This window comes from Myxine glutinosa, chromosome 2 (genome assembly GCF_964187855.1).
Source record: "Myxine glutinosa chromosome 2, kmMyxGlut1.1, whole genome shotgun sequence".
In the NCBI taxonomy this organism is placed as follows: Eukaryota; Metazoa; Chordata; class Myxini; order Myxiniformes; family Myxinidae; genus Myxine; species Myxine glutinosa.
This window is the reverse complement of record NC_136262.1, coordinates 64,755,156-64,782,648: the sequence shown is the minus strand read 5'-3', so window position 1 is coordinate 64,782,648 and position 27,493 is coordinate 64,755,156. Positions and strand designations below refer to the sequence as shown.

The 27,493-nt window shown below is 43.7% G+C and overlaps 1 protein-coding gene across 2 annotated transcripts in view; it reads left to right on the top strand.

Annotated features, from left to right (window-relative positions):
- Window positions 1-26,255, top strand: part of SNRK (SNF related kinase) — a 99,140-nt gene extending 72,885 nt beyond the window's left edge. For both annotated transcript variants that reach the window (XM_068108051.2, XM_068108050.2), the window contains exons 4-7: window positions 9,619-9,760; window positions 12,990-13,202; window positions 21,328-21,468; window positions 23,508-26,255. In XM_068108051.2, the coding sequence (XP_067964152.1) occupies window positions 9,619-9,760; window positions 12,990-13,202; window positions 21,328-21,468; window positions 23,508-24,795 (1,784 nt within the window). In that variant the 3' untranslated portion in view covers window positions 24,796-26,255. The remainder of the gene's footprint in view (window positions 1-9,618; window positions 9,761-12,989; window positions 13,203-21,327; window positions 21,469-23,507) is intronic.
- The last annotated feature ends 1,238 nt before the right edge of the window (window positions 26,256-27,493 follow it).

The following is a 27,493-nucleotide window of genomic DNA, read 5'->3' as shown; positions in this document are numbered from 1 at the left end:
CGAAATATAGCACGATATTTCAAAACGTTGTGGATGAGTTGAGTAGGTGACGAGAACAAGCCGATTAGAATTTGGTTCAGGTCTGAATACAGATCCGGCCGATCAGTGGGATACAAAATGTCAATTGGTCAGCTTTATGGAGGTGTGCTCTGTACCGAGTGCCGTTCCAGCTCCACCCCTCTCCTCCTCCCCACTCTTCCCATTCCTGACACAACACACACACATACACACACATACATACACACACATGCACACATGTAATAGTTTGACAATGCATCTGTGTTTTTCACAGATTGCAACTGAACAGATTTCACAGATACATATTTGATTGTACGTGGGCGTACGTCTGTCTGTCTGTCCCCTTCGACCTGTCTGGGAGGATAGCCTGGTGGTATGCACACACCACTCCCTCTCTGCGCTTCCAAGCCAGGGTTTGTCTAATCCCAGCTATAAAATATCACCCTTTTTTCACAAGTGCATATATTCAATGTGTGCTTTGTCCCTCAATTGGACATGAAGCTGGGAGTCCCATCTGCTAGCATTCGTTGGTGGACGTTGTCCTTCGCAGATTAGATGATTTATCCGAGACACCCTGAATAAATTTGACATTCCTGTCACCTCCATTCCCTTCTTTGGCCAAAATATTCCACAGCCGACCCCACATCAAGGTCGGAATAATTGGGCCATTAAATATGGTTTGCGTGTCTGCCTGTATATATGTGCATGTGTTCCCCTCACTCCTTCACCCCGTTGGTTTGATTACCGCACGCACGTGAAGCGAAATATGGGGTTAAGCAATTGGTTCATGGCCGTGTGTCTGTCTGTCCATCTTGTCAGTTTATCATCATTAGTTTGTGGTCGAGGAACAACTTATTACTCCCGCCAGGGAGTAATGCATTCGATTGTGTGTGTGTGTGTGTGTGTGTGTGTGTGTGTGTGTGTGTGTGTGTGTGTGTGTGTGTGTGTGTGTGTTCGTATGTCCGTGTGTTTGTAAACAAGATATCTGGAAAAGTTCTGAACGGATTTGGATGAAAGTTGGTGGGACGATTGCTCTTGGGATAAGGAAGAATTGATTAGTTTTTGGTTAAGCTCAGGATATTATTCCGGATCCAAGAATGTTTTGAAGGATTTTTTACCATTGGAAGATAGGGCTCCAACTTGACCCACGGCGGGAGTATGCGCTCTACTGAGTGGCGTTCTAGTTTAAATTGAATGCTATGTTTTGAACATGAAACGTTACATGAAGAGGAAGACATTTCTGCCGTTTTACTGTATATTGGCTCTGAATTTGTCGCACATGCTATGATTGCACGTGCGCAGAGAATAGTGAGATAATAGGAGAGGAATGTTTGCAATGCTTCTGAATGGTTTGTTCATTCATGTAGAGTGGAATTTACCTGTCAAACATGCTCCTGGAGAGATATTGTGTTGAAAGATTGTTTCAAGCGACATCTGTTGTTTTACTTCATTTTTTCTCTTCCCACTACTTGCCTTGGGGCATTCCTTGACAGCTCGGAAGTTAGGAAGATGCAGGTCAAGTGCAGATGAATGGAGCTGCGACCGTAGGTTGAGAAAATTCAGTTTGTGTTGTTCAAATGACATAGTGGAGAGGGTGAGGGGCATAGGCTTGAGGCAGTTGATGTCAACTGAAACAGCTTTGAGACAGTTGGAGAAATCTTTTGCTTTATTTTGTGTGATTTGCAGAGACTTGTGAAAAAGTTTGCATATAGAATAGAAAGGCATTAACAGAATGCACATAAAATTTATCCAAAATAAAGGAAATGAAGAAACGCCGTCTGTGGGCCTACAGGCTTGCCATTGCATAGAGGTCGATGGTTTCTGTCTTCTTCCACTTCCTTTCTGATCTTGCATCCTCTGCCCTCTCTGTACTCGCACTTTGTCCCGCCCCTGAAATCACTGCTTATCTCCATTCATTTGTTTCCATTTTTCACCGCCTGTGAAACCATCTTCCACATTTTCTTCAATCTCATTCTTCCCTCCAGGTCTTCAAGACAGCTTTGTTCAACATCTCAGATCATCCCCCATCCAAAACCATGATCTTTTCTACCCTATTAAAATTAAAACACTCCCCTCTCCCCCCCCCCCCCCCCCCAACCCCTAATTTCAAGATTTTCCTACCTGAGAGTTTGCTTCTGTATCCATCTTATCCACCCCCTGCATTCTCTCCTACGGCTCATCCTTACCGGCATCCCCTGTTATCCGTCTTCTTTTATTTTGTCTCTCAGCCCTGCTGTTGATATTACCTCATTCTCTTTCTGCAGTTCGTTTTGATCTGTTGCATCCTGTTTCCGTTCTGTATTCTAGCTCTGTCTGCACTCCACAGAGACCTGTGCCAAACCTCTCTGCGATGTGATAGTAACAGGCTCAGATATTGTACTTTATTGCATGAGATATCAATGAATTTGAGGACCATAGTTTCTACGGTAGTGCAAGGTGTGAGGCAAGGGCGCCAACACAAATGAGGAGAGCAGTGCTCCATTGAGTTATGAATGAAGGCCTTGTAAACTGATAAAAGTTCAAATTTCCCAGGCAAAGACTTTCCATGACAGGAGATGCCAGTTGGTGACTTACTTTTGACGACAACTTGTATATATGGTTTGCCAAAGAAAGATCTTGGCTGATGGTGAGGCCAAAACGTTTGAGTGAGTGAACGTCTTTAGAGGTTTGTTTAGGAAGTAGATGGGGGGTTTCACCAGATGGTCATTTTGGAGAGACTTTTAGGTTTGAATAATGTATTCTCCGAGGTTTGGAACAGCTCCTGATTTGATGAAGGTCTGCAGAGAGGGAAGAGGCTGCTGCTTGCCTTTCAGAAGAATGAGAGTTGCTACAGCACAGGGTGGAGTCGTCGTCACCAAACAAATAAGCAGGACTTTCTTGAGAATCGGAAAGATCATCGATGAAGATTAGGAACAGGGTCGGGCCAATGACACTGCATTGGGGCACTCCAACCCCAGTATGGAGAGAAGATGAGAGGATCCCTTTGAGAGCCATATGCCGATTACGAGAATGGAGGAGTCAGTAAGCCATGACACAAGGTTGCCTTGGATGCCACAGGCAGAGAGCTTGGAGAGCAAGGCACGGTGCCAGCAAATGAACAAACAGAAAGAAAAGGAGGAGGAGAAGGGAAAAAAACACTGCCACCTGTAAGTAATAGGGTTCGGTTGGGAAGGTTTAAAAAAAAACCCACCCATTTCCCCCGTGTTGACGGTATCAGTGTAAATCCATTTAAAAAAACATGTTATTTTGAGAGACTTTTCAGCAATACTTGGGCAAATTTTTATTTATCATTAAACATGTTACATGGTTTAATAAGTGTTGGGATGAGTTCTGACATTTTCCATGAACATGAACTAAACAATATATATATATATGAACTAAACAATATATAAACCACTGCAAAAATTACTCACTATTTGCTGGCTTGGGAACAGTTCTGAGTCATATAGTTAGCACATTTGACCTTGCACAAACGTGCGCATTTCAAGTTAGCCTTCTTGCACTTGCACGACGAACAGGTTTTTGTGCAAGTACATTTTACATCGAGAGCGAAGACATCCTTGGCAAGGGGCAGCGTCGTCCAAATGGGAACCAGCTTGCTGTCTTTCTCCATCCATCCATGATTGCTGGGGTTTTGGACAGGCGCCAATGACTCGTGAGCTGTAGTCCAGATGCTCGCTTGGAAGACACTCCTTTTGAGATGTTGGTCCAACACATCACTCGTTGGGGGATTCTCTCCACGTCCCTAGTCTTATGGCAGAACACCCTCATTCAAACGAGGTCAACGTTGCTGTCGTCTGTGATTATATTTGTTGGAGTACAGCCTGCAGACAACTTGCATCACCACTTCTTTCAACTTTGGTGATATATGAAATAGGGTGCTAGCGACACTCGCAAATTCTTCCATGAGGGATGGAACTTTGTCCTTTGTCTTGAAGCAGTATTGCTTACCCTTGCATTTGAAAGAAGATGTGCTGTCTGATCCAGTGAACGCATAGAAGAGGGCCATGGCTTTACACGTTGTCACTCCTAAGCTTGAGGCGATGGTGTTGAGGGAGATCATTTTGGTTGCTTTTCCTGCTTTCAATGAAATCCATATTTCTGCCTCTGGGTTCACAGCAATGATGTGTTGGAAATTAGTTAAAAAGTATTACGACAACGTCTGTATCCCTAGTATGAACCATCGCAAGTGAGGTATATTGGAGGGCGTGAAGGAGATGTACCAGGACACGAGTGTCTGCATGGTCTCATGGGAGGGCCAATGGCCATTCCCTGCAATGAGGACTTGATCACCTGAAGTGATATAGACACATTTGTCATCTTGGAACTGTACTTGCATAAGTTTTGTTGACTGGAATGAGAACAGTTCCTTCTTGTTTTCTGCATTTACCAAAACATTATGCCATTTTCCCGGGACTTTGGCACGACCAGACACGTGTTGTCATGTACCCGTTCCTCGTTTTCCCCTTGTGGCCCCTTGGATTGTCATTGTGCGATACTGATCCCAGACAATATCCATTCTCGCTGCTCTTTTCAAGTCATGCTGGATCCTTGGGCAGAAAACCTTGGTGAAATATTCATCGAATGACTTGCCTTGGATGGTTGTACTAGGAAGAGCGTGGATCAGTGCTCCACCATCTAACGATGACCCCATAAATATCCGTTGCCACCAGATCCTCATCTACTGTTGGGTCGGTAGTTCCACTGGCTTCTATAATGCATGGCAATAAATCTGACTTGCTACAGGAGTTGAGAGATCCTTCAGAAGACAGTGCAGGTGGAGATGAAGAAGATTTGTGGCAGAAAAATTCCTCCAGATTTCCACCTCGGATCTCAAGCACAACAAATGCTTGTCCATACAACTCTGCATGTAGTTTGAAGTGCTGTATTTTCCTCTTAAGTGCCGTCTTCGTTTGAATTTTCTGTTCATGGAACAGCAACAACTTGTTTTTATTGATCGGTGCTGTCAGAAGTACGTTCTTCAAGCCAAATGCATCTTTCCTAAAATTGTCATATTGCTCTTGTCCCCTATATTCTAGAATACGGACAGAGGTGGCAGCGGACTCGTTGATACACACTTTGTTGTCTAACGTGACCAGATCCGCACTGCTCTCCTCAAAGGGATTCCCTCTGCTTAGCAGGACATCCAACAGGTCTGTGACGTGGCACTGAAAACGGTGCTGAGATGCAGCTCTTTCCTCGTAATGAGAGATCTCTTCATCATCATCAGCATCGTCATTTGCGTCAGTAAATTGTTCAACCATGCGGCTAATCTCTGGACCAATCACAATCCAGCATTCTAACATGGCAGGGAGCTCTGTGAGACCAATCACGCCACCAACTCCTTTTACTCTTTTGTTGGCCTGCTCATGTGCGTGATCAATTGATATGGATGAGAAATTCTAGTTAACGTCCAGTGCCCCGCTTCAAACTCCTCCTGGATGATATCCGGAAGGGCTTCTAGGTCTCTGATAAGGACAGGAACCCACCAAGCATAATTCTGGTGATCTCGGGCAAAGAATAGGGGTACAAGCTTCCGGAGAGTAGTGACCATGATGAGTTTAAACTTGCGCTCCCGATGTGACCGTATGAACATGAATATGAATTGTTGGTACTTGTGAATGAGTAGCCAGAATTGCACTGTTGGTTTCTCCCTGTAAGCCACCGAGACCCAATCCTCAAGGTCATCTCGATTCCACAGTCCTCATCGGCTTGTTTCAGACGTCTGTCGAGCACCACAACGGTAACTTGGTGAGCATATCGTGTTCTCATTGGATTGGATGTTTTCAAAAAAGATTTGGGTGCTGCCTCTGTCTTAGTAATTCTGGCTTCTGTCAGGGCTTCTGGCCACCCAGACTCACATAAGAGATCTCCTGTAGTGGCCAACAAAGCAATTTTGATGTGGAACCCTCCCAGCATCACCAGAAACTTGTCTTCTCCAAAGATTTCAGTGAAGGTCCATTGCATTTTCTTCGCGATGTCATAAAGTGGTTGGTCCATTACCAATACTGGAGGTTGTTGTGGGTTGAGGTACTCAGTTGTTTGTTTCACTAGGTCCATTCCATGTCGAGTCATTCCTGGTGTAGGTGCATTCTCATGGAATAGTGGTAGGAGGGCTTCAATGCATTTCTCTAGTGGTCCAACAGCATCTGATCGTCAAGCATGGTATGAAGACCACATGATCGGAGTGACTTTCTCTGTCTCTAATTCCACGTACAGTTTGGCATGTACCACAGTCATCCATGCCTGTTCCTCCTTCTGGAATGAACTCATGGACAGTGGCTGCACATCTTTTACCGGAGGTTGGGTGAGAAGATTTCGGCCTACAGGTGGTACAAACATATATGACGGAGGCAGGATGGGTCCACTGGTGCCTGATTGTCGCGCCCAGGAGTCAATTTGTATAGGTTATTGGCCACGTCATGGATCTGTGACCCAAATTAAAAAGCAAGGCTGATTAATATGAAAATAGTCATAAAGAACATGTTTTTTTTAATGGATTTACCCTGATACTGTCAACACAGTCTCCTCTCGGGGCAAAATACTTAGAAATGAGGTTGCTACTCTTCAACACAAAGCTGCTGATATCAAATATGTTCAGATCGGATCATCTGTTCAAAAGTTAGATCAGTTTGAACTTTTCACATTCCTCTCACAGTGAGGTCAGGCACGCTCCCCCCCCCCCCCCCCCCACCCCCATGCCCTCAAGTGCCCCAATGGGAGGCTGATCGTTGTCCACTCGGACCAAAATTGTTATTCAGATCCCAACCTTCAAGGTGATACCAAAAAGTAAACTTTTGCATCAACTTGAAATGACTGATTGTCTAGGCACCCCACTAAAAGGGAGTGGGGTGTTTCTAGTAACAGAAAATCCCATAAAAGACTTTTTTTTTCTTTTTTTTTTTTTTTTTTTTTGTATACAAGATCGAGGCTCGTGAAAGAGCTAACATTAATCACACAAAAAGACAAACCGACACACAAAACACAAAAAACAAGGGGAGCGGCAGACAAGATGGGGAGAGAGGGGGGAGGACACAAAAGAGAGGTGGAAGAAGGGGAAGGACACAAACACAACATTTGAGAGCAGGGACATCGGGAGGACTTGGGGGGAGGTGGGAGAGGATTAAAACATATGAACACTGCAAGGACTCTGGGGTGAATTACCGGGGGTAGAAAAGATCAAGGTTTTCGATGGGGGAAGATAAGAGATGGTGGTGAACAGCTGTTTTAAAGACCTGGAGGGAGGAGTGGGATTGAAGGGAGTGGGGGAGTTTGTTCCAGAGGCGGGAGAAAAGGGGAATGAAAGAGTGAAGGTGAGCAGAGAGCCTAGACTTTGCCAGTTTAACCATAAGATCGGGCAGATCTTGTGCGACCTGAAGGAATATTGGGGGGACAGAGCACAGAGAGAGCTGGGGGAGCAAGGCCGGAGAGGAGTCGGTAGAAGTACTTGTAGTGAATGTTGGAGTGAACCAAGACGGCAGGGAAGAAGACCTACAATGGCTGTGTGCCAAAGCTTGTTACAATACACTCCTGTTGACCAAAGTGGGCACTCCTGCCCGGAGTGTGGAATAGTTTCACAAAAACCTACTTTCTGGCTTCAAGCACCGGTTTATCCCATTACATCTACGGCTACCCTGTCCATCCTCTCCGCCTAGTACACCAAATTATGTGGGGTGGTGTCTGCAGTCAAGCAGCTTGATTACTTAATATGGAAAGCTAACTTGACTGAAGGTAACTTGAGGTCACTCATTGGGGCTCGCAACAAGTGTTTCCATCTTAATGCAAGCCAGAAAACAATCTTGCAAATCTAATGGTTGAACTCTCCAAACAGTATTCCTCCCTCGTGTATGTTCCCCTTCACCTCCCCTCTCTCACATCAAATGGCATATCAGCAGATTCTTCCTGAGATAAGGCAAAATGGCTCTACTCCGTGTTCACTTCCAAATTTAATGTACACAGCCTATCCTGGTTTGTCCCCATCTTACCCCTCATAACCACTGTCGACTGGACTTTGTGTCCTTATAATCCACCCAATGGCATCAGTGACTAGTCGACAAAACCTGTGCTGGTTCTCTTGCTCCTCTGTCTGCTCTATTTGGCCTGTCCTTCTCCTTTTGCCATATCAGTTGTGTCTGGAGTCAACTTGTGTGCGTGCTCCTTTATCTTCATAATATCATGGAACCTTCTCAAAATTATATGTTGTGATCAATAAAATTTCTTTCAAAAATGACGAATATCAAGTGCATTTCCAAGAATGTGCTGCAGCCCCTTGCCCACCAAAGGTGGGCCGAGGAGGGTACTGCCACCCTCCAGGCAGAGGTGTCCGGTAGTGTATTATACCAAGCTTTGGTGCACAGCCATTGCAGGTCCATTAACTACCCGTTTTTTGGGGAATTTTATGTTAGTAAATCACTCGCTCCTTTTGGGAGCATTGACAAGCCGCCCCCCCTCCCACCTCCCCCCCCCTCCGCACAAGAGGGGGTTGGGGGGAGTTGTGCCCATGACCTGAGCGTGGGTGGGTGCGACCAGCACATGTGCAAAATTTGATGGAGATCGGGCCAGCCCTGTTTTTTCTTTTTTGATGTGCATACAAACATATACATTATACATACATACACACATACACACATAATTGCCTTATTTAATATAGTAGGATTCCTTATGTTGTGCGTCCCCTACTTTTTCATATTTTGTAGTTATCTCTACGTTGTTTGAATAAAAACGGGGGGATATTGTAATCGGCTCCGTGTCTGTCTATCGGTCACGCCATCTCCTCGTAAACAGTTGTGCAGAAATTCACCAAACTTGGTAGTTATGATCACAATATGGCACAAAGGTGCAAGGGCAATGTCATATTTTTGGTCACGGGGGTCAAAACGGAAGATTGTTTTTTTTCAAACTGAAATTTTGATATTGGTGGAACCTTTCCTGGGAGTCATTCCTGGTGGAACCTTTTGCCATCTTTCACCCTTGCTTTAGGTTGGAAGTGTGGAGATTTGTGATGGTGTGCCATCGACTTTGCTCTAGTTGAGCCTGTAATTGGAGTTCTATCTTGTGGCATAAAACCTGTTTCTACATTTTGAGGCCCAAGTATACCCTAACCCTAACAACTCGGTTTTCGAAAAGAGGTAGAAATAAAACTCACGAGTAGCTGATAATCAGGTCCCCTAACTTTTGGGTGGTATGAGGAATAGATCTGTGTGATATGAAAGCTAAATCTTGAAGGACTTTTGAAATATCACGTACACAAGCCAAGTTACCGATATGGTTGCCATGACAACTTTATTCAGCCAATCACAGCCGTAATCTAATCAGGTTGAGATAATGGAGATCCGGACCCGGCCTATCCGTGGGATACAAAACGTAAACTGTTCAGCCTTGTGGATGGAGGTATGCACTCTACCGAGTGCCATTCATGTTTGGCAGGTTTTGTCGGAGACGTTCAAACTCACCTTGCCACATTTTATTGATGAGAACGTGCCTGCAACATGTTTTGCATACTATCGGGTTTAATGAAGAAGAGGGAGGGTGTGGGTGTGAAGGCGCATTTATTTGGATGCAGAGTAAATGCTGTTTTTTAAAAATCTTTTCCTGTCGCAGATGTTTGGAGTCTTGGTGTGATACTCTACATGCTGGTATGTGGCCATGCGCCATTCCAGGAAGCTAATGACAGCGAGACTCTCACCATGATAATGGATTGCAAGTACACCGTACCTGGCCGAGTCTCGCAGGCCTGTGGGGAGTAAGTGCTGTATATCTCGTGATTTTCTGCTCTCCCTGCAATCTCTCATCTTCTCCTCTTTCATCCATTTACCTTTACTTTTATTCCTTACACCTTCTCTACTTTGTCTATAATTTCCATAAAAAATAATGTGTAGCCTTTGCTGTAAACTAGCCAAGTATTTTCAGCTGAAAACCTGAACAGAGGCTGTGTCAATTACTCATTTATTATATTGTATGGACAGCTCTTTTTCTTCCACGCAGTTGATCATCATCATTGATTAGCTAATTTGGCACAGTTTGATAATACTACTGCACCTGCCTGCATCAGTCAGGAATAAATTGGGTCAGCTTCTTCTTTCTGTGACGCAATTTTTTTTTGTGCCAAGCATCAGTACAACTGAGATATTTCTTTTATTTTATTTTTTGCAGGAATGGATTAAACTAGTACATATTGAGTGAAACAGGATAAGTATCACTCGGCAACATTTCCTGCTTAGTGAGTATGTGTTGGTAGTTCTAAGGAGGTTTGCGGTCCTACCTGGACATCAGCTTTGACTATCATCCAACCTTGCCTTGGTTGACAATCATTCATCTAACTTGCCTAGACCGACTTTGCCTTTGTTGACATTCAAATGACACAGCGTTCAAACACTTTGAAGAACTAGATGGTATTCATAGAATACTTACCCTGCACAGTCAACTTGTTGTGAGTCAATTCTTCTGTTTTTGAACATTTTGTTTCTTTGATCCAATTTGGCTGCCAGACCACGTGAGCGATGACATCATAAATTTATATTCTCTAATATAATTGTTGCATAGATCACGCCCAATACAATTCAAACTGATCAGACTAAGCGTTGTCCTTGTCGAATTATGACGTCATCATTAACAACACCTATTCCCCATATGGAGTTCTTTACAATGAGCCATGTTTCAATTTTTCCCATGCAGCGGTTTTGGAGAAATAGAGGTGCAACATTATTTGGTTTTTCGAAGATGGCCCCTGTACCACATGACCTATGACGTCATAGTTATTAAAATATTCTACATGAGGAGGCGCTCCTATGGTGAAAATTTCGTGCCCATCAGACCAACAGTTGCTGAGAGAAAAAATTCACAATGATCGGATACGTCTTGTACTTGTCGAATTATGACGTCATAACGAAGGCACAGATGACATCATCATTAACATATCTTATTCCCCAAGGGGAGTACTTGACAATGAGCGATGTTTCAATTTTTTCCATGGAGCAGTTTCGGAAATATAGAGGTGCAACTTTTTTCGATTTTTTCCAAGATGGCGCTGTACCACGTGACCTACGACGTTATAATTATCAAAAATTCTACAGGAGCCGCACATATTCTGAAAATTTCATGTCCATCGGTCTAACAGTTGCAGAGGAATTTTTGTTTTATTCATATTGATCATATCAAGAGTTGTACTTGGCAAATTATGACGTCATAATTAAGGCACTGATGACATCACCATCAACATATCTTATTCCCCATGGTGAGTACTTGACAATGAGCCATGTTTCAATTTTTTCCATTGAGTGGTTTGGGAGATATAGAGGTGTAACGTTTTCCAAGATGGCGTCCATACCACGTGACCTATGACGTCATAATTATGAATATAAAAAATATTTTTTTGTTTGGTAACAATGGCAAACTGCAGGGGAATCCCTAAATATTGTTGCATTAGACTTTAGTTTAGCATCAGGAAGCACAAATGTTATAAACTAACCCTAACCCTAACCCTAACCCTAACCCTAACAACTCAGTCAGGAGCCAATCATCCTGGCTTGATTGAATAATGTATCATATAGGCTTATTGAAAGCTGATATTCGAAATATGATTCCATATTTCTAGATCGGAACTCATGGCCTAAATAATTATGTCGAAATATAGAGTGAAATCAGAAAAAAAATTTAAAGGAAAAAACGATGTTTTAAATAAAATCACTAAATAATAGGCTATGCGAGACGTGAGGTCAAATGGCTCCAAAATTCATTTTTCCTCTTTCAAAGGTAATTATTGTATGTCTGATTTTATTTTACACCGTCCAGGGACATCAATCGCGATGGTTTTGGATTCGGGTTCTACTTTTATGATACATTTTCAACGTTTAGTAATACATCCAACATGGAATCGTGGTTTGATTATTAACAGTGCGTTAAGGGACGACCTCGGCTGACAGGATGACCTCGAAGTACCCACACTCGCCTCTAAGCTGTCCTGCCTGGGTTTGAAACTCAGCCCAGCTATAAACTATCATCCCGGTGTTTCACAGACTGGGTGAATCATCAATGTGCGTCCCTTCTTCCGACATTAGTTGGTGGATGTTAAAGATCCCCATGGTGTCCTTCACAAGGAGTGGGTGAGCTATCGCTGGCACCCTGGCCAAATAACAAATTCCTGCCCGAACTACTGCTGGGAAGGCAATGGCAAACCACCCAGTGTAACCATTGCTCAGGAGGCTGGTTTGGTGGCACAGACGCTGAATAACGATTAAGGTACACCAGATATCAAATAAAAGTAACTGAATAGCAAAAGCGAAAAAAAAAAACTGAAAAGGAAATTAAAGCCGTTTAAAAAGGATAGACCGACATATAGAGGGAGAGATGGGAGGAAGAAGGGAGTGGGGGAATGGAGCCAACTGATGTTTATTTATTTTATTCTGTTGAAAAATAAAGATGAAATTGAATGTAAACAAAATATTTCCACAGAATGAGACCTCATTTGGAATGGTGAAAGTTGGGAGGGGGGGGGGGGGGATGGTGGGGGAGGCTTGGGGGGTAAATCTTTCTTACACCTTGTCCCCTCTATTTTCTTGATATGTTTAACTGACCGACTTTGCAGCATTCATATTTCAGTTTTTAACTTCCACCATTACAATGAAAATTTTCCTCTTTTGCAGTATTGGAATTTTATATTTTTAAAACTGATCCACTTTGATGCCGGTTCATTAGTTTGCCATTTGCATAGTCGGTGTGTATTTTTAAGAGGTAATTTTGCTTGCATTCAAGTTTCTCTTCTACCTTTCTTTTTCTCCTTCATGAGGTTCATCATCATCATCATCATCATCATCATAATTCCATCCTAACCGGTTCTTGCATTATTTCCAACATTTTCCATTAATCAATCACAAACTGTCATTATTAAACAATGTTTTTCAGTTAGCATTTCCCGAGAGAGATATCGATTTTTTGTTAAAATTTTGTCCGCCCTTCACTTTTTCATCCATCAGCTTGATTGCCCGGATGCTCCAGCGTGAGCCAAAACGGCGTGCCATGCTCGTCGATGTTGCCTCTCATCCCTGGTTGTGTGGGATTGACCCCTCACCTGCTCTAAAACTCACCACACCGCTTGTGTCGCACAAGAGCCTGTCTGACGGTGAGCACAGCAGCATCGTCCAGCGTATGGTGCTCGGCAACATCGCCGAAAGAGAAGAGATTATCGAGTGAGTTTGATCTCATTTACATAATTGTAGAATTTCACGGTCGGAATATATTTCGGGCTCCAAGAAAACTTTATGGTTTGCTGTAACGATTTTGAAATGGTTCTTAAATCCTTGCTAAGGGAACATTTTATTTTACTTATTCATTCGTTCATTCTGAATACAAAAATGCTGATAGTGGAATTGATTTATATCGTTGATTTGCTTCACCAAAAGGAAGTTGAATGCTAGATATTTATTTGAATGGACTAACAGCAGTTATTTTAGGCCAGGAAGTAAGTTGGAATTTTCAATACACTGCACATACTTTTTTTGTTCGTTTTATTTCAATTTCCATTCATTAACATTCTCATCCTCCTCGACCTCAGCGCCGCCTTTGACACCATCGATCACACCATCCTCCTCACCCGACTTGAAACCACCTTTAACATTACCGGCACTGCCCTCTCTTGGATTAAATCATACCTCTCTGACAGACGTCATTTCATCTCCATCAATAACTGCAAATCCCCCACTGCTCCCCTCCCCCAAGGTGTCCCCCAAGGTTCAGTTCTTGGCCCCCTCCTCTTCATCCTTTACCTGTCCCCCCTCGGTCACTTCATCCGCCGTCATGGTCTCCAATTCCACTGCTTCGCCGATGACATCCAGCTTTTCATCTCCACCAAGTCCATCTCCACCGCCACCCACTCTATCCTGACAAACTGCATCACTGAAATAAAATCCTGGCTTCAAATCAACTTCCTCAAACTTAACTGTGATAAATCTGAAATAATCATCATTGGCCCAAAAACGCTCACCAAGTCCACCCATAACTTTGCCCTCAACATCGACGGTTTCCCAGTATCCACCTCCCCTCACATCCGGAATCTTGGCATCATCTTTGACCAAACCCTCTCCTTCGACAAATACACTAAACAGATCACAAAGACAGCCTTCTTTCACCTGAAAAACATCGCCCGTCTCCGTCCATCCCTCTCCTCCATGGCTGCAGAAACCCTCATCCATGCCTTCATCACTTCCCGTCTGGACTACTGCAATAGCCTCCTTTATGGTTCACCCTCAACAATCACCAATAAACTCCAATACATTCAGAACTCCGCTGCCCGTCTACTCACCCATTCCCGGACCCGTGACCACATCACCCCCGTCCTTTACAAGCTTCACTGGCTCCCCATCTCCCAGAGAATCCAGTACAAAATCCTCCTCTTGACCTACAAAGCCCTCCATAACCTGGCCCCATCCTACCTGGCTGACCTCCTCTCCAGACACACTCCCACCCGCAACCTCCGCTCTGCTGGTACCAACCTCCTGACCCCCCCCATCCGGACCAAATTTAGATCCTGGGGGGACAGGGCCTTCTCCATCGCTGCTCCCACCCTCTGGAACTCGCTACCTCACACCATCAGAGACTCCTCCTCACTCACCACATTCAAAACATCACTCAAGACCCACCTGTTCAACACTGCATTCAACATTTAACCCACAGCATCTAACCCCTGACTATCTCCTCTCCTTCTCCCTCCTTTGTGCTTTGATTATTTCCCTATTGATTCTTCTTTTTTTGCAATTGTTTTTATGTTTTGCTATGCATTATGTTTTGCACTCTGTCAAAGCGTCTTTGGGCTTCCTGAAAAGCGCTATATAAAATAAATGCATTATTATTATTATTATTATTAAGATAACTAGTGAGGTACCCGTGCTACGCACGGGTGGGAGGCCAGGAACAAACAGACAATGCAGAAACGGTGAATGATAAAGCATGAAACCAATAAATTCCACATTCTTGTAACACCTTCAGTCGCACGTCAGACATGGACAGCAAGTTCGTGAAGGACTTCCATGAAAAACGTACCCGTTCGCAAACAAACAGGTACATGTGTTCCACTCCCAGTCAATGGCGAATCTGCATATGGCGATCCGCGAATTCACGTTTATAAAGTAGAAACCGTCACGGCATTCCGTCATTCACTTGAACTCGATGTCTCTTTTTTCATTCAAAACAGCATAACTCCAATCACAAATTAAATAACATTAATATAAAAAATAAACTTTTAACAACATTCGTGACATAAACAAATATTTAAATCCTGATGTGAAGTTCAGTACGGTTGGGTGAACATAATTACGAATTCAAAATCGTAATTGTATTTACTCAATTCCAATCATCAATTGATACTTAAAACGATTAACACGATTAACGTTTAACGATTTAACATTACGATTGAATGACGGTTGTATTGGGTTATTATCAAACCCGCACATTGCCGTCATATGTCCACTTCCGGATTCGCTGCAGGTTCGTAATTCTCATCAAAATCGAAACAGTATTTGTAGAATTTCAGTAAAAGCCACATCACTGTTCATAACGGTAAATATTATTCCATCATGTTTGGAAAAACTGGAAAATTGGAAAAGAATTGGAAAAGCAATATCGCCTATTTTACTCCAAGGGGTCCCAGGATTACCCACCCAAAATATCGTTGCGATCGATTCAGCCGTTTTTGCGGTACCTTCGAACGGACAGATGGACATTTGGTGAATTATAGTAAGATGCAGCGACGCTCCTTCAAGAGCTGCAATGAAATCTATATAATTACTCAAAAGGCTAAAGTGACACTTCCTTCATTATTAATGTTATCATATTTATTTATTTTATTGCAATAAAGTCATTGATCGGTTGTCTTCCTCCTTGTTGCTGTGTCTGAGCCTGCACCAAATTGTTATCTCCGCCACCGAAGGTGGGTGGAAGTTATGTTTTCACCCCTGTCTGTTTGAAAGTCTGTCTGTCTGTGAACAAGATATCTCAAATAGTTGTAGACGGATTCGGACAAAATTTGGCAGAGAGTTAGCGTATGTGACAAGGACGAAATGATTATTTTTTTGAAGATCTGGATTTGAATCCGGCTCGTAGAATTTTTTAAAGTGATTCTTCACCATTGGGCCAAAAACTATATATATTTTTTTACATTGTCTACATTGCCTTTATAATTTAGCATAATTTTTTTAGGCTATGAGTTCATCTTCAATGCACTTTCACACACTTACATACACATACATACACTCACATCCGGGGTCTGCTTAGCAGGCACTTAAGACATCGGCCATTATAAAGCTCGCAGTGTTAGTGTGAGAAATCTCTGAGGATATCCCGGGGACTCAATAGCTCAGTGGGCTGTCACCGCGTAAGTGATGAGGTTGCCTCTTCCTTTGCAGTTCCATCTTCTTTGTCACATCCACTCTCAGCATCAATCTGCTCGTTTTTCTCAAGAATTCCACTCTCTGGATTCCCTTGAGTTCCATACACCTTCTCTTTCTGCCATGACTCCTCACCTTGATGTGCAAAGCATTTCAGAAAACTTGAAGACAATTGTTTTTCATGCTCCTCTTCATCAATCCTCTCTACATCACTCTCACCATAATTAGTTCCTTCCTCACCATACCTGTTTTCCTTTAGTGACAATTCCTGACCAATTTCTAAGATGGCAATCGCTTCCCCAACAGACAGAGTGTGTTCCATTTTCCTTTTTATCCCCTGGACCATGGCTACCAACTCCTGCAGAGATGCTGTTCCCCTTTGAGGAGCTGGTACCACAACCCCCAATTTGTTAGGCAATTCACATTTTGTCGTCTCCTGCTCCAGCTCAGCTTGCTGTTTTTTTATTGCCTCCTCACTCTCCAACCTCATCTCTTCTTTCAGCTTGTCCATTGCTCGGTAATGTACCTTTTGTGTTTGAAAGTTTTGAAATTGTTGAAAAATTGAAATTGTCATTGGAAGCTGGAGAACTGAAGATATATTTGGATTGGTTGCTCCCGACTACATCCAGGCGATTCTATATAATGAGTGGATACCAGAGATAATGTGCCGTGTGGCAGACGGTACTTATCGCTCCCATTAAGGTACAGCATAGCTGGATGGGATACCTTAATGGCGGTTTACCACTGATGGTATGTAATCGCATAGTAACTGTTATATAACCGAAAGGTTTTCAGAGTCATAAGTGTATGGTGTATGCAGGACTCACTGCGTTGCCCTGATGAGCCCCAAAAGGGCGAAACCAGGTCGGTAACTGTGAGTTTTACATACACTTATGACAGTATCTGAACTAAGATCAAAATTCTACTCTGTCGGAGGGTTCTCTTGAGAGCTTGACAGGCAGAGCGTATGTACATGGCAGTGACGTCATTACGTGCACTCATTGAAAGCTGGAGAACTGAAGATATATTTGGATATATATATATATATATATATATATATATATTTTTTTTTTTTTTTTTTTTTTTTTTTTTTTTTTTTTTTTTACGGATCTGGGACGACGGCGCTCCCCTTGCCAAGGGGGGTTAACCCCTTGTCCTTTATACTGGCCGTCGCCGATCCTGAGGGTATGATGTCACGCCCGGTCAGCACTGGGTAGGGTATTAGGCCTATCCGTCCTATGACCTAAGTACCAGCGCCTTCCGGGACGCAAGGAAACACCCCCGCCCGTGCCGCAGTGTAATTTGATTGGTTGCGCCGAGCGAGCGAACTGCGGCGCGGGCCGTTAACAATGACTAACCTGATTGCGGAGCTTTGGCCGAAATCGCACCACAGGAACTCAATTGGGAAATCACTAAAGCGATCGGATGTGAATGAAAACCAAAGTGAAGGAGGAACAGGTATTTATTATTATTATTTACACAACCAAAGAAACCAAAGGAGAAGGAAATAAACGAAAGTAATTTACAGAAGAAGAAGAAGAAGACACAGTGCAATCCTTATAACAAGCTTACTTATACCCCAGACAAAACAAAGGACAGACAGGCAGACTCACACGAATGGGGAATGAAGCAGGAATGACGGGGAGAAGGTTCAGGTTCGTGCAGAACGGCAGCAGGGATGTCCGAGGATCGCGGCACACGTCGAGGTTTGCGTGCACGCCCTTGTTCGTTGGAGGTTGGTTCCGGCAGTTGCCGTCGGTGTTGGTTGGTACGGCGAGCATGCTCCGGATCCTCTGCGCATCTCCGCCTCCTGCGTCCTCGAAGCTCCTTCAACACCCACGGAACTCTTGTACAGTTTCTCCCCCGTGTGAATTAGTCTGTGTCTATTTAAAGTTGAAGAACAACAAAGACCTTCAAACACACGGAACACTTGTGCGGCTTCTCTCCCTCGGGACTCTCCTCACTCGTCTCGTCCAGCGCACCTCCCTCAGAACCGAGGTGGGGGCCCCTCGCGACGGGTTATATAGGCCACACCCTCGAATCTTCGCGAACCTCTTGATCGTTCTCTCTCCGCCCTCTCAAGCCAAACCCACTCATTCTCGGTTGGTTGATCGGGGCTGGCTGACTCCTCCTCTTGATGACGATGGGCGGGTCACGCCCTTCTTCCCCGAGTTAGAGCACATGGCAATGGCGGCGAATGCAGTTGGTAAAGCAGTTGGCAATGGAGGTTCTGGGGCCATCGAAAGGGGATCTATCTTATTTGATTTTGGTGCAACGTAAGATCAACTAGTGGATACACAGCCTTATACTGATACACATAATAATGAAATAACTATTGAGGGAAGCCTATGATTTGCTACGTGATGCGATGGACTAACTAAGGTGCGATCAATTAACAGCCAATTGAGGGGAAATGTACACAGGAAATTTACTACTAAATTTACAAAGTGAAGGTTCTAAAAACCGTAACAATATATATATATATATATATATATATATATATATGTGTGTGTGTGTGTGTGTGTGTGTGTGTGTGTGTGTGTGTGTGTGTGTGTGTGTGTGTGTGTGTGTGTGTGTGTGTGTGTGTGTGTGTGTGTGTGTGTGTGTGTGTGTGTGTGCGCGCGCGCGCACACACCCAACAAGGTTATTATTTAAAAATGTAACAAACATTTTGGTTGTCATATTGTTTTCGTGTTTCTAAATCTGATTCCTACCAAGTGTCAATTGCGACCATCTTGGATTTGAGTTGACGAGCAAGGGCCTAGCAACATGAAAACCATAATTTGAGCCTTCCATTGCCTCTGCCATATGGGAAAACCTATGGGTAGATACCAAAATCAACCTTCTAGCATGATTATATCAAAAGTTATGGCCGATTAGCTATTTAACCACATGAAAACAGTGGCCATCTTGGATTATGGTTGTCTAGCAACATCCAAAAAAATTTTGACACTTTTAATTGCATCCGCCATGTGTGAAAATCTACGTGTAGGTACTAAAATCATCCTTCTAGCTTGATTCTATCAAAAGTTATTGCTGATTTTCTATTTGAACCAAGGTTGGTGGTGGCCATCTTGGATTTATGCAAATAACGGAAATTCCCCAAAGTTGCTGCAGCGGCAAGAGGTGGTTCTGTCATCTATACCCCTTAACCATTCCTAATCCACCAAAAAAACCTTATAGTACTGACAATTTCCGGGTTTCATGTCCTGGCAACTGGACTATAATGCCTGAGGGGGTCATGAGTGCCGATGCCAGTAAATGGTAATACATACGTAATTGCAGAATCCAGGGAGTTTGTGTAATATACTTCTTGCCAACAAGCGACATACCCAAACTGTTATATATGTTTTGCTGCCTGGTGGTGATTTCTACAAAATTCCTTCGTAAACATCTGAGTCTTTCCCAAAGTATCTGTTGTTGGAGCAGCATTACCTGTATAATTCATCTGTTGATTCATTCCACTGTAACATTAACTGTCCAACCTTAAATGAGGTCAATAAAGACCAAAGTAATTTGGAGAAAATATTAAGGATAGGAGGAGGATAGATGAACTGAGGGGGGGGGGGGGGGGGGAGAGGGTGTGCAGATGAGCTTGACGAGGAGATTGGTGAAATACTGGCTGAGCTGGGCTGGACACTTGGTGCAGATGGGGGAAGAGAGAATGGCAAAGAGAGTGGATAGGTTGAAGGAGCAAGGTAGGATAAAAAGAGAAAGACCACAGTTGAGATTGAAGGATTGTGTGAGTATAGATATCAGTAAGGTTGGTTGGAGAGTGGAGAGTTGGCTGAGAACAGAGGGAAGGGAAGAGGAAGAGGAGGAGGAGAAGAAGAAGCTAACGTTAACCCAAACCACAAGAACCTCCACTTAACTTCCAAGATTTTTTTTTTGGAGGGGAGGGGAGTGAAGGGTCCAAATTACCATTGTGATAATTCCCTCCAAAACTGTTGTCAACTGATTATGAGTACATCATCTTGCACACATCTGCCTGCTTATTTTGTTTTTCTCCCATGAGAATGCTTTACAGAGTCATGCATCAGTGTGTGCCATCACTCGGTTTGACGTTAAACTGGCCGTTCTGTCTACCGGCATTAGTTGGTCGGGGTTGAATATCCCATGGTGTCCTTGGCGAAGAGTAGGCGAGCCTTCCCCACCCTGACCTGAAGCAGCTACCTGGTATAAATTCCAAATTCCTTCCCTGACCAGCAGAGGTTTTTGCATCAGTGGCACATCCTCAACCTCAGCCCCGAGCGTTGTGATGCGTACGAAAGAAGATTCATTTGAAGTCTTAGGATAAGCACACACTTATTGTGTTGCCGCTGTTTTGCACCATGGCCGACACCATGGCGAGATTCTAAGTTCCTGCTCTGACTACTTGGTCGAACGTTAGGCCTGGCCAGACAATTCGTGAAACACTTGGGCCAAAAACTTCCCTCAGCCAACCCCACGAAAATGTGAGAATAATTGTGGCCATTAAAGAAGAAGTCGAATCAAAATGATTCTGAGAGCAGTTTGTTGTTCAGTTCCCATTGCACTTTTTATCTTGTACAATGTACATGCACTCTGTCCTGTGTTTGGCCCTTTCTAACAGCACCTTTTCCTGTGCTACTGAAATGGTTCTTGTATACAAAACTCCTACCATGACTCCTACAAAAACTCCTACACTCCTATAGACCATGGTATGTTTTTGACAAACGACATACCATGGTCTATCATGCGGCAATTCTGGGCTCTGTGCTCCCCCGAAGCAATACGATCTCTAACCTGAGACTATCTATTTGCATTGTACCATCAATCATTGGCTTTTACCAATTTCTATTGTACTTAAAATTTGTAGGATTCTTTTCATTTTCTCAGCTTTTGATGTATTCTATTTTGAGGCATATACTGTACCAATGTGTGTGCATGTGCATGCGTGTGTGCGTGCGTATAGGGCGCTGGAAGCGAACCGTTACAATCACATCACGGCCACGTACTTCCTATTGGCTGAGCGTGTTCTCAAGGACAAGTTGGAAAAGCAGCTGCACAGCCAGCGGTTAAGTGGCTCCAGCACACTTAATAAAGTACAATACAGGTATGCTCCTCAGCAATGTAGGCCTGGCTGGTCATCCTGACACTGCAGACTTGGCTTGCTTCGCCCACTCAATAATTTGCCGCTTTCCCGCGCTATCCCTAAAGTATGGGCAGTGCCATTACGTTAACCGTGCAATGTCTCAGAGAGGCCGGATTAAATATGTTTTTGTCAAACTCGGACTATTGTCTATATGGCTGGACTGCAGATATGCTATGCAGTGAGCAATTGCTGATTGACAAAGTTGAAATTCGAAAATGCACCGTGCACTCCAACTCGCACATAGCTCTGGAGGTAGTTTAGGGGATATAGCTCTGGAGGTAGTTTAGGGGATATAGGGCGGGGACAAAAATTAACAGAATGTTTTTAGGTTCAGTTTGCTTCATGTCAGCTCGATGTTCCTACTACTCCAGCAGGATTCTTTTTTTTCTTTCTTTTTTTTCTGTTTTGTATACAAGATCGGGGCTCGTGAAAGAGCTAACATTAATCACACAAAAAGTGAAACCGACACAAAAAAAAACACAAAATAAGGGGAGCGGGAGACAAGATGGGGAGAGAGGGGGAAGGACACAAACACATTTGAGAGCAGGGACATCGAGAGAACTGTGGGAGGGAGAGGGCTTGGGGGGAGGTGGGAGAGGTATAAAACATATGGGACACTGCAAGGCCTTCCAGGAAAGAAGTTGGAATTTCAAAAAAGTGGATCTGAGTGAATTAGTGGGGGGGAGAAAAGATCAAGGTTTTGGATGGGGGAAGATAAGAGATGGTGGTGAACAGCTGTTTTAAAGACCTGGAGGGAGGAGTGGGATTGAAGGGAGTGGGGGAGCTTGTTTCAGAGGCGGGAGAAAAGGGGAATGAAGGAGTGAAGGTGAGCAGAGAGCCGAGAGCAGACAGATAAAAATCCAACTCTTCTGTCAAAATCGCGGTCGGGGGTCGGAGGGTAGTACTGTATTGCCGTGCGCTTTATCAAGCTCAAGAGATTATTAATCACTTTCTGTTTTGTTGTTTGTATTCTATAAATTTACAACTTCAAGATCACTGAACCTTGAATTATCTGGCCAACTCTTATTGCTCGTCAAATTGCCAGTTCTTGTGTTCTTCACCTTCATCACCAAAGCATGCTTGATAAATGTGCTAATCTCTGGCGTCGTACTTGTTTTGGTAGTTGTGTATACGCCGTTTGGCCAGACGAGGCCTAGCTAAATGATGGGTGCTGTTTAAAGATTGTATGGTGGGCGAGTGCCATATTTTTTCCGTACAGCTGGTGTCATGTCTCAGGGTGTCACCTATTTCTGCTCGTGATCAATTTTCTTCACATAGCTTTTCCTTGTTATTTTCCTCTGTTCAGTGTCACCCAATATCATATTTCCTTAACCGAATCATTGTATGTCTTACCCATAATAGGTGTTGGTGTTTGTATAATATACCTCATCCTAAATATAATGATAGAGGCCCGTATCCTCAACAAACCTTCTGACCGTTCACTATCTAGTCCAGAAATGTTTCGTGGCTAGAACAAATCATTGACAGGTCGCCTGTTCATCGCAGGAGACTCGTCTGAAAGTGGCAGAGATTTGTAAATTGTTCAGGGTGTCGGTGATAACTTTCCCCCTCTTGGTAAAAGATACTGGGGGATCATGAACATGCACCTAAAACTAGTGCTAGCCAATGGGTCTGCCTGATTAACGTCCTTCCGATAGATGGCGCACATATAGGTGTATCGTCTGGCGTGCGATACACAAGGGTGACAGTTTGTAGGTCGGTGGAGATTCAAACTCAGGCTAGACAGCTGAAGATGAGTGTGCTTACATGTATACTGTACTGCCAACCACATCCCATATACAAAACAGAAGATATTTTCCAACAATCAGAGTAAGCATCCTGCTTTCCCCCCTTTTATTTAATTTATGGTTTAAAATGATTATAGTCTTCAGTTGTGTTAAAGCATATCTGCCAAATGTAAGGAAAGTGAGTGAAGGAATATGAGGAATCAGAAGTAGTGTGTTTGTGTTGTCAATGTCTGACTCTTTTATTTCCTGCAGGCAATCCTGGCCTGCCAGGATACATGTAACACAGGACATTCAGGAACTTTCACCACCGACCGTGCTGCAGCCAGCTACAGTGGCTTTGCCGTCTCCCTCAGGTCCATCTCCCGGCCCTCTATCCACCGAAACAGAGCCCACTGTCCTTGGAGAATTTGGAGCTCTGCAAGGAGATGTGGTGGATGGATGTTTGCGCAGTGGTGGTGCTCGCAAGACTGTGCTGTTTACACTTGGTGCTTATAACGAGGAGGACAGTGGGACAGCAGATGCTGAGGAGATGTTAGCATCTGGAACTAGTCTGCCATCATCAACTCCTATTATACTTAGGCCCCGGGCCTCAGCTACAAACCGCTTGACCACTCGTAAAAGTGCACCGCTGCTCAATCAGATCAGTGAGGAGGCAGAGGATGGTGGTGAGTCTGACGAAGAGCTCGGCCGTGCCTTACCTCCAAAGTTAAGCCGTCTTCGCTTAAGCCTCGCCTCACCTGCACCTGTTCATCGTCGTTATGCACGTGGTACGAGACGCTCACATGGGCCACCAGGTCGTGCCTCCAGCTGCAGCAGCTCTGAGACTAGCGATGATGATCAGAACAATAACACAAGTACTGGAGCAGCAACTGGTGGAACTGCAGAGAAGGAGCATCGTGGAGATGGCCCACCCGGTTCTGGAGGTGGTGGACTGGGCCCAGGTGGGCGCCGGGGTGATGCTGATGATCAGGGAGGCGAGGAGCGAGGGAACAATGAGGAACGTGGCGGAAACGCCGGTGGAGCCGGTGACACATTTGGTGCAGGTGGGGGCGGAGGCAGTGGTGGAGGTGCAGTCTGGTCCTCATGCCGAAACATTTCTTCGGCTGGGTGCAGAAAAGGTTGCCTTGCAATGATGGACACTCCATCTGCATCAAGTGAACGCTCAGATGACATAGTCAGGCAGAAGGCAGCCGAGCATAGGGGTCGGCGCTTTAGTGAGGGTGAAGCTTGCCTGGATTCCGTGCCGGCATGTGCAAAGTTGGCAGGTGTTGCTGGCTCCAATGGTGGAACCACATCCACAGGGGTGCAAGAAACTTCCAAAATGTGGCAAAACGAAGGGCCTCTGCGACGCTGCAGTAGTGAGAGTTCTTTGCTGGACTTGGAGAGTTGCGCTATAGCTGCAGGGGCTGCACTTAGAGAAGGCCTCAAGCAAGGACTTCTTCGTCGGTTGGGCCTGTGGGAGAACGCAGACGGCTCCAGCTCAACAGCTCCTTGCGAAGGCCTCGTATGTGGATATGTTACCTGCTGCCAAGTGGTGTGAGAGACATGCTTGGTGATCATGAAAGTGACACTTATTTCCTCATCCATGCGTCCACTTTTTGCCAATTTTATTTTTCTTCTTGTGGCTTTACGCGCCATGTCCAAGAGCACTTGTTTGGAATGGAATCAAAGTGAAAAGGATGATGTGATGAGAATGAAATACTGTTGGGATTGATTGGTTTTGGTTTTTGAAAGGGAAGGTCCTGTGTGTGCTTCCTTCAGTTGAAGTCCAAATCACGTTGCTCGTTCCACCATAGCATTCTCATTTTTGAAGGCAAGACTAACTTTATGCGAGGACAAACACTAAAGTGTCTGTTTTCAATGTTTCATTTATTATACGCACACAAAAACACTGCATCCAATTGTTATTTTTAATATAACATTGTGAACATCAAATCTGAAACTTTTCTGGTGGTATAAACTGAGGCATACGAAGCTAAGCTTATTCAACCTTGTAGTGATAAGCTCTTTTTGTATCCTGACAAATGAATGACCACATTTTCTTTTTTCGGGTCTCTGCCTTTTATTTTATTTTATTTTCCCCTGCCCTCTACTTGCCCTTCCTGCCTACAAATTTCAATCACTGCACGCTGCACTTTTAACCAAAAGTTGCCCGTACACTTGTTTTATTCTCAGGGTTTGGCATGTCCTTTTATGGGCATTCGTTCCACCCACTTGTGCGTTGACGTGCCAGCAGTTAACACCTCTTTTTTGGAAAGGAAAGCACTGTGACCAAGCGAGGCCTGGTTGGGCCTCGGCTCAGGTAACCTCTTCCTTGCCGACGGACGCTCTCAGAAGCCCGGGCGATTTTGCTGGGTGATGCGCCGTCGCCCGGCGGGTCACTCCACATCGCTGTTCCTTTGCAAGTTTCAACATCCTATCGTCGTTTGTACAACTGACCCGCAAAGCCTGCTCGAGCAAATTCCAAGGTTATTTTATTTTATTTATTTTGTCATGTATGATGCTTTGCATTCGGCGTTTCTGTACATCGAGGGAGTCCATTGGATTTCCCTTAGAAATGTTTGTTTTCTATCGGTTATATAAATACCTTATGGAAGTGCCATTTTAAATATGACCGTTGTATAGTAAGAAGCATATGTGGTCTTCTTCTTCTCGTCGTATCACCCAGCACCCGAGCACCTTTTGACTTGGCTGGAATTCCATCACAGCAGATAAAGTAAACTCACCGGTGTACTTCACCGAAATACTATGCAGTCTTTGTGACTGTTAATGTCATCCAAGCTAAACAATACATCATGACTGGTAAACTGCTGTGTTGGTATGAATGTGGAAGATGTATGAGTGATGTTTATACTCCGCTTTTCTGTATTTATTATGCATATCGATGTCCAGCGTAGCTTAATCCTGAGTGTGTGGCATACTATCATGGACCAAACTGTCACATATACCATCTCTGTATCTCCAGCACAGCAGAAATGTAATTAAAATCTCTCGAAATGAGCTGTTGCCTTTGCCGTTGATAAGCCACACTGATTGTTGTGTGTTGAAAGTCTGTCATTTATCATTCTGTGCTTGCTCTGACGATTGTCCACAGGACGTGGAAAGGAGAGTGGAGTAATGTTTACACACAAAGGCTTTCTGGGAGGTGTTGCTGAAGTTTGGTCAGCGGAAGTTATTGTTTTTAAAAAGGAACTGGGAGATATTTTAGCAGTGGCGATTAAATTACCCCGCACACGTGAAAAGTGGGGTTAAACAGTTGGCTCACTTTGTCTGTATCTGTTTGTCCACAAACGTCAATTTATCAACTTAATTTCAATTGAATGTTGTATTTTGAACATGGATCGGAAAACAAACCTGTAGTTTAGTAGTACTTTGGCTCTGAATTTGACCCAATCGCACATGCACAGAGAGGAGTGAGAATTTTTTTTACTCTGTTTGCCAATCTGGCATTCAAACAAAGATGAAAATCATTCCAAATAGGAAACTTACTATTTTAAGGACATCATAAAGGACACAAGCAACAGGCACGAAGAACTAATATAATGTGTTAGATCGGGTGTTGTAAAAGATACTGCATCCACGGCCGTAAACATTTTTTTTTCTGCAACCTTTAAAATCTTTATTTTATTTCAGTTGAATCATATACCTGATTGGACACTGTAGAACACAAATCACCTTTTTGGCACTTTCAAAACCCTTTAGCTTAGTAGTACTTGGACAAAATATTATGGCATTTTCAATCACCACAACCATTAAAATTGCTTCTCGCAGACCCCAACCATATAGTTGTTTCTCAAGACTGTGGGTTAACATGTTCTATACTTAAATTGAATTGTTTAAATTGAATGTTTTATTTTGAACAAGAATGGAAATATGAATAAGACAAGTCTAATTTAAACGTACCTTGGCTCAGAATTCATTCTGACTGCACACATGTGCAGAGAGGAGTGATAATTGTACAACGCTCCTTTCCTATTCCATCTCCAGGTGCGCAGCATTGCCGGTGATGATGCATGCCGAAAGAGTACTCAGTTTTCACTCCGTTTGCTGTCTTGTTTATTTGTCCAGGCAATATCTCAGCCATCCTTTGAGTCTGGGAAGGTGACATTTGGGCACAATAGTGAGCACTTGCTTTGGCAAAAACTGTATTTTTTGATTAATCAATTAATTGATTAATTACTTATTATCGATTTATTAAGCACTTTATTTTTTTCTCATCTGTGCAATATCAGGCACAT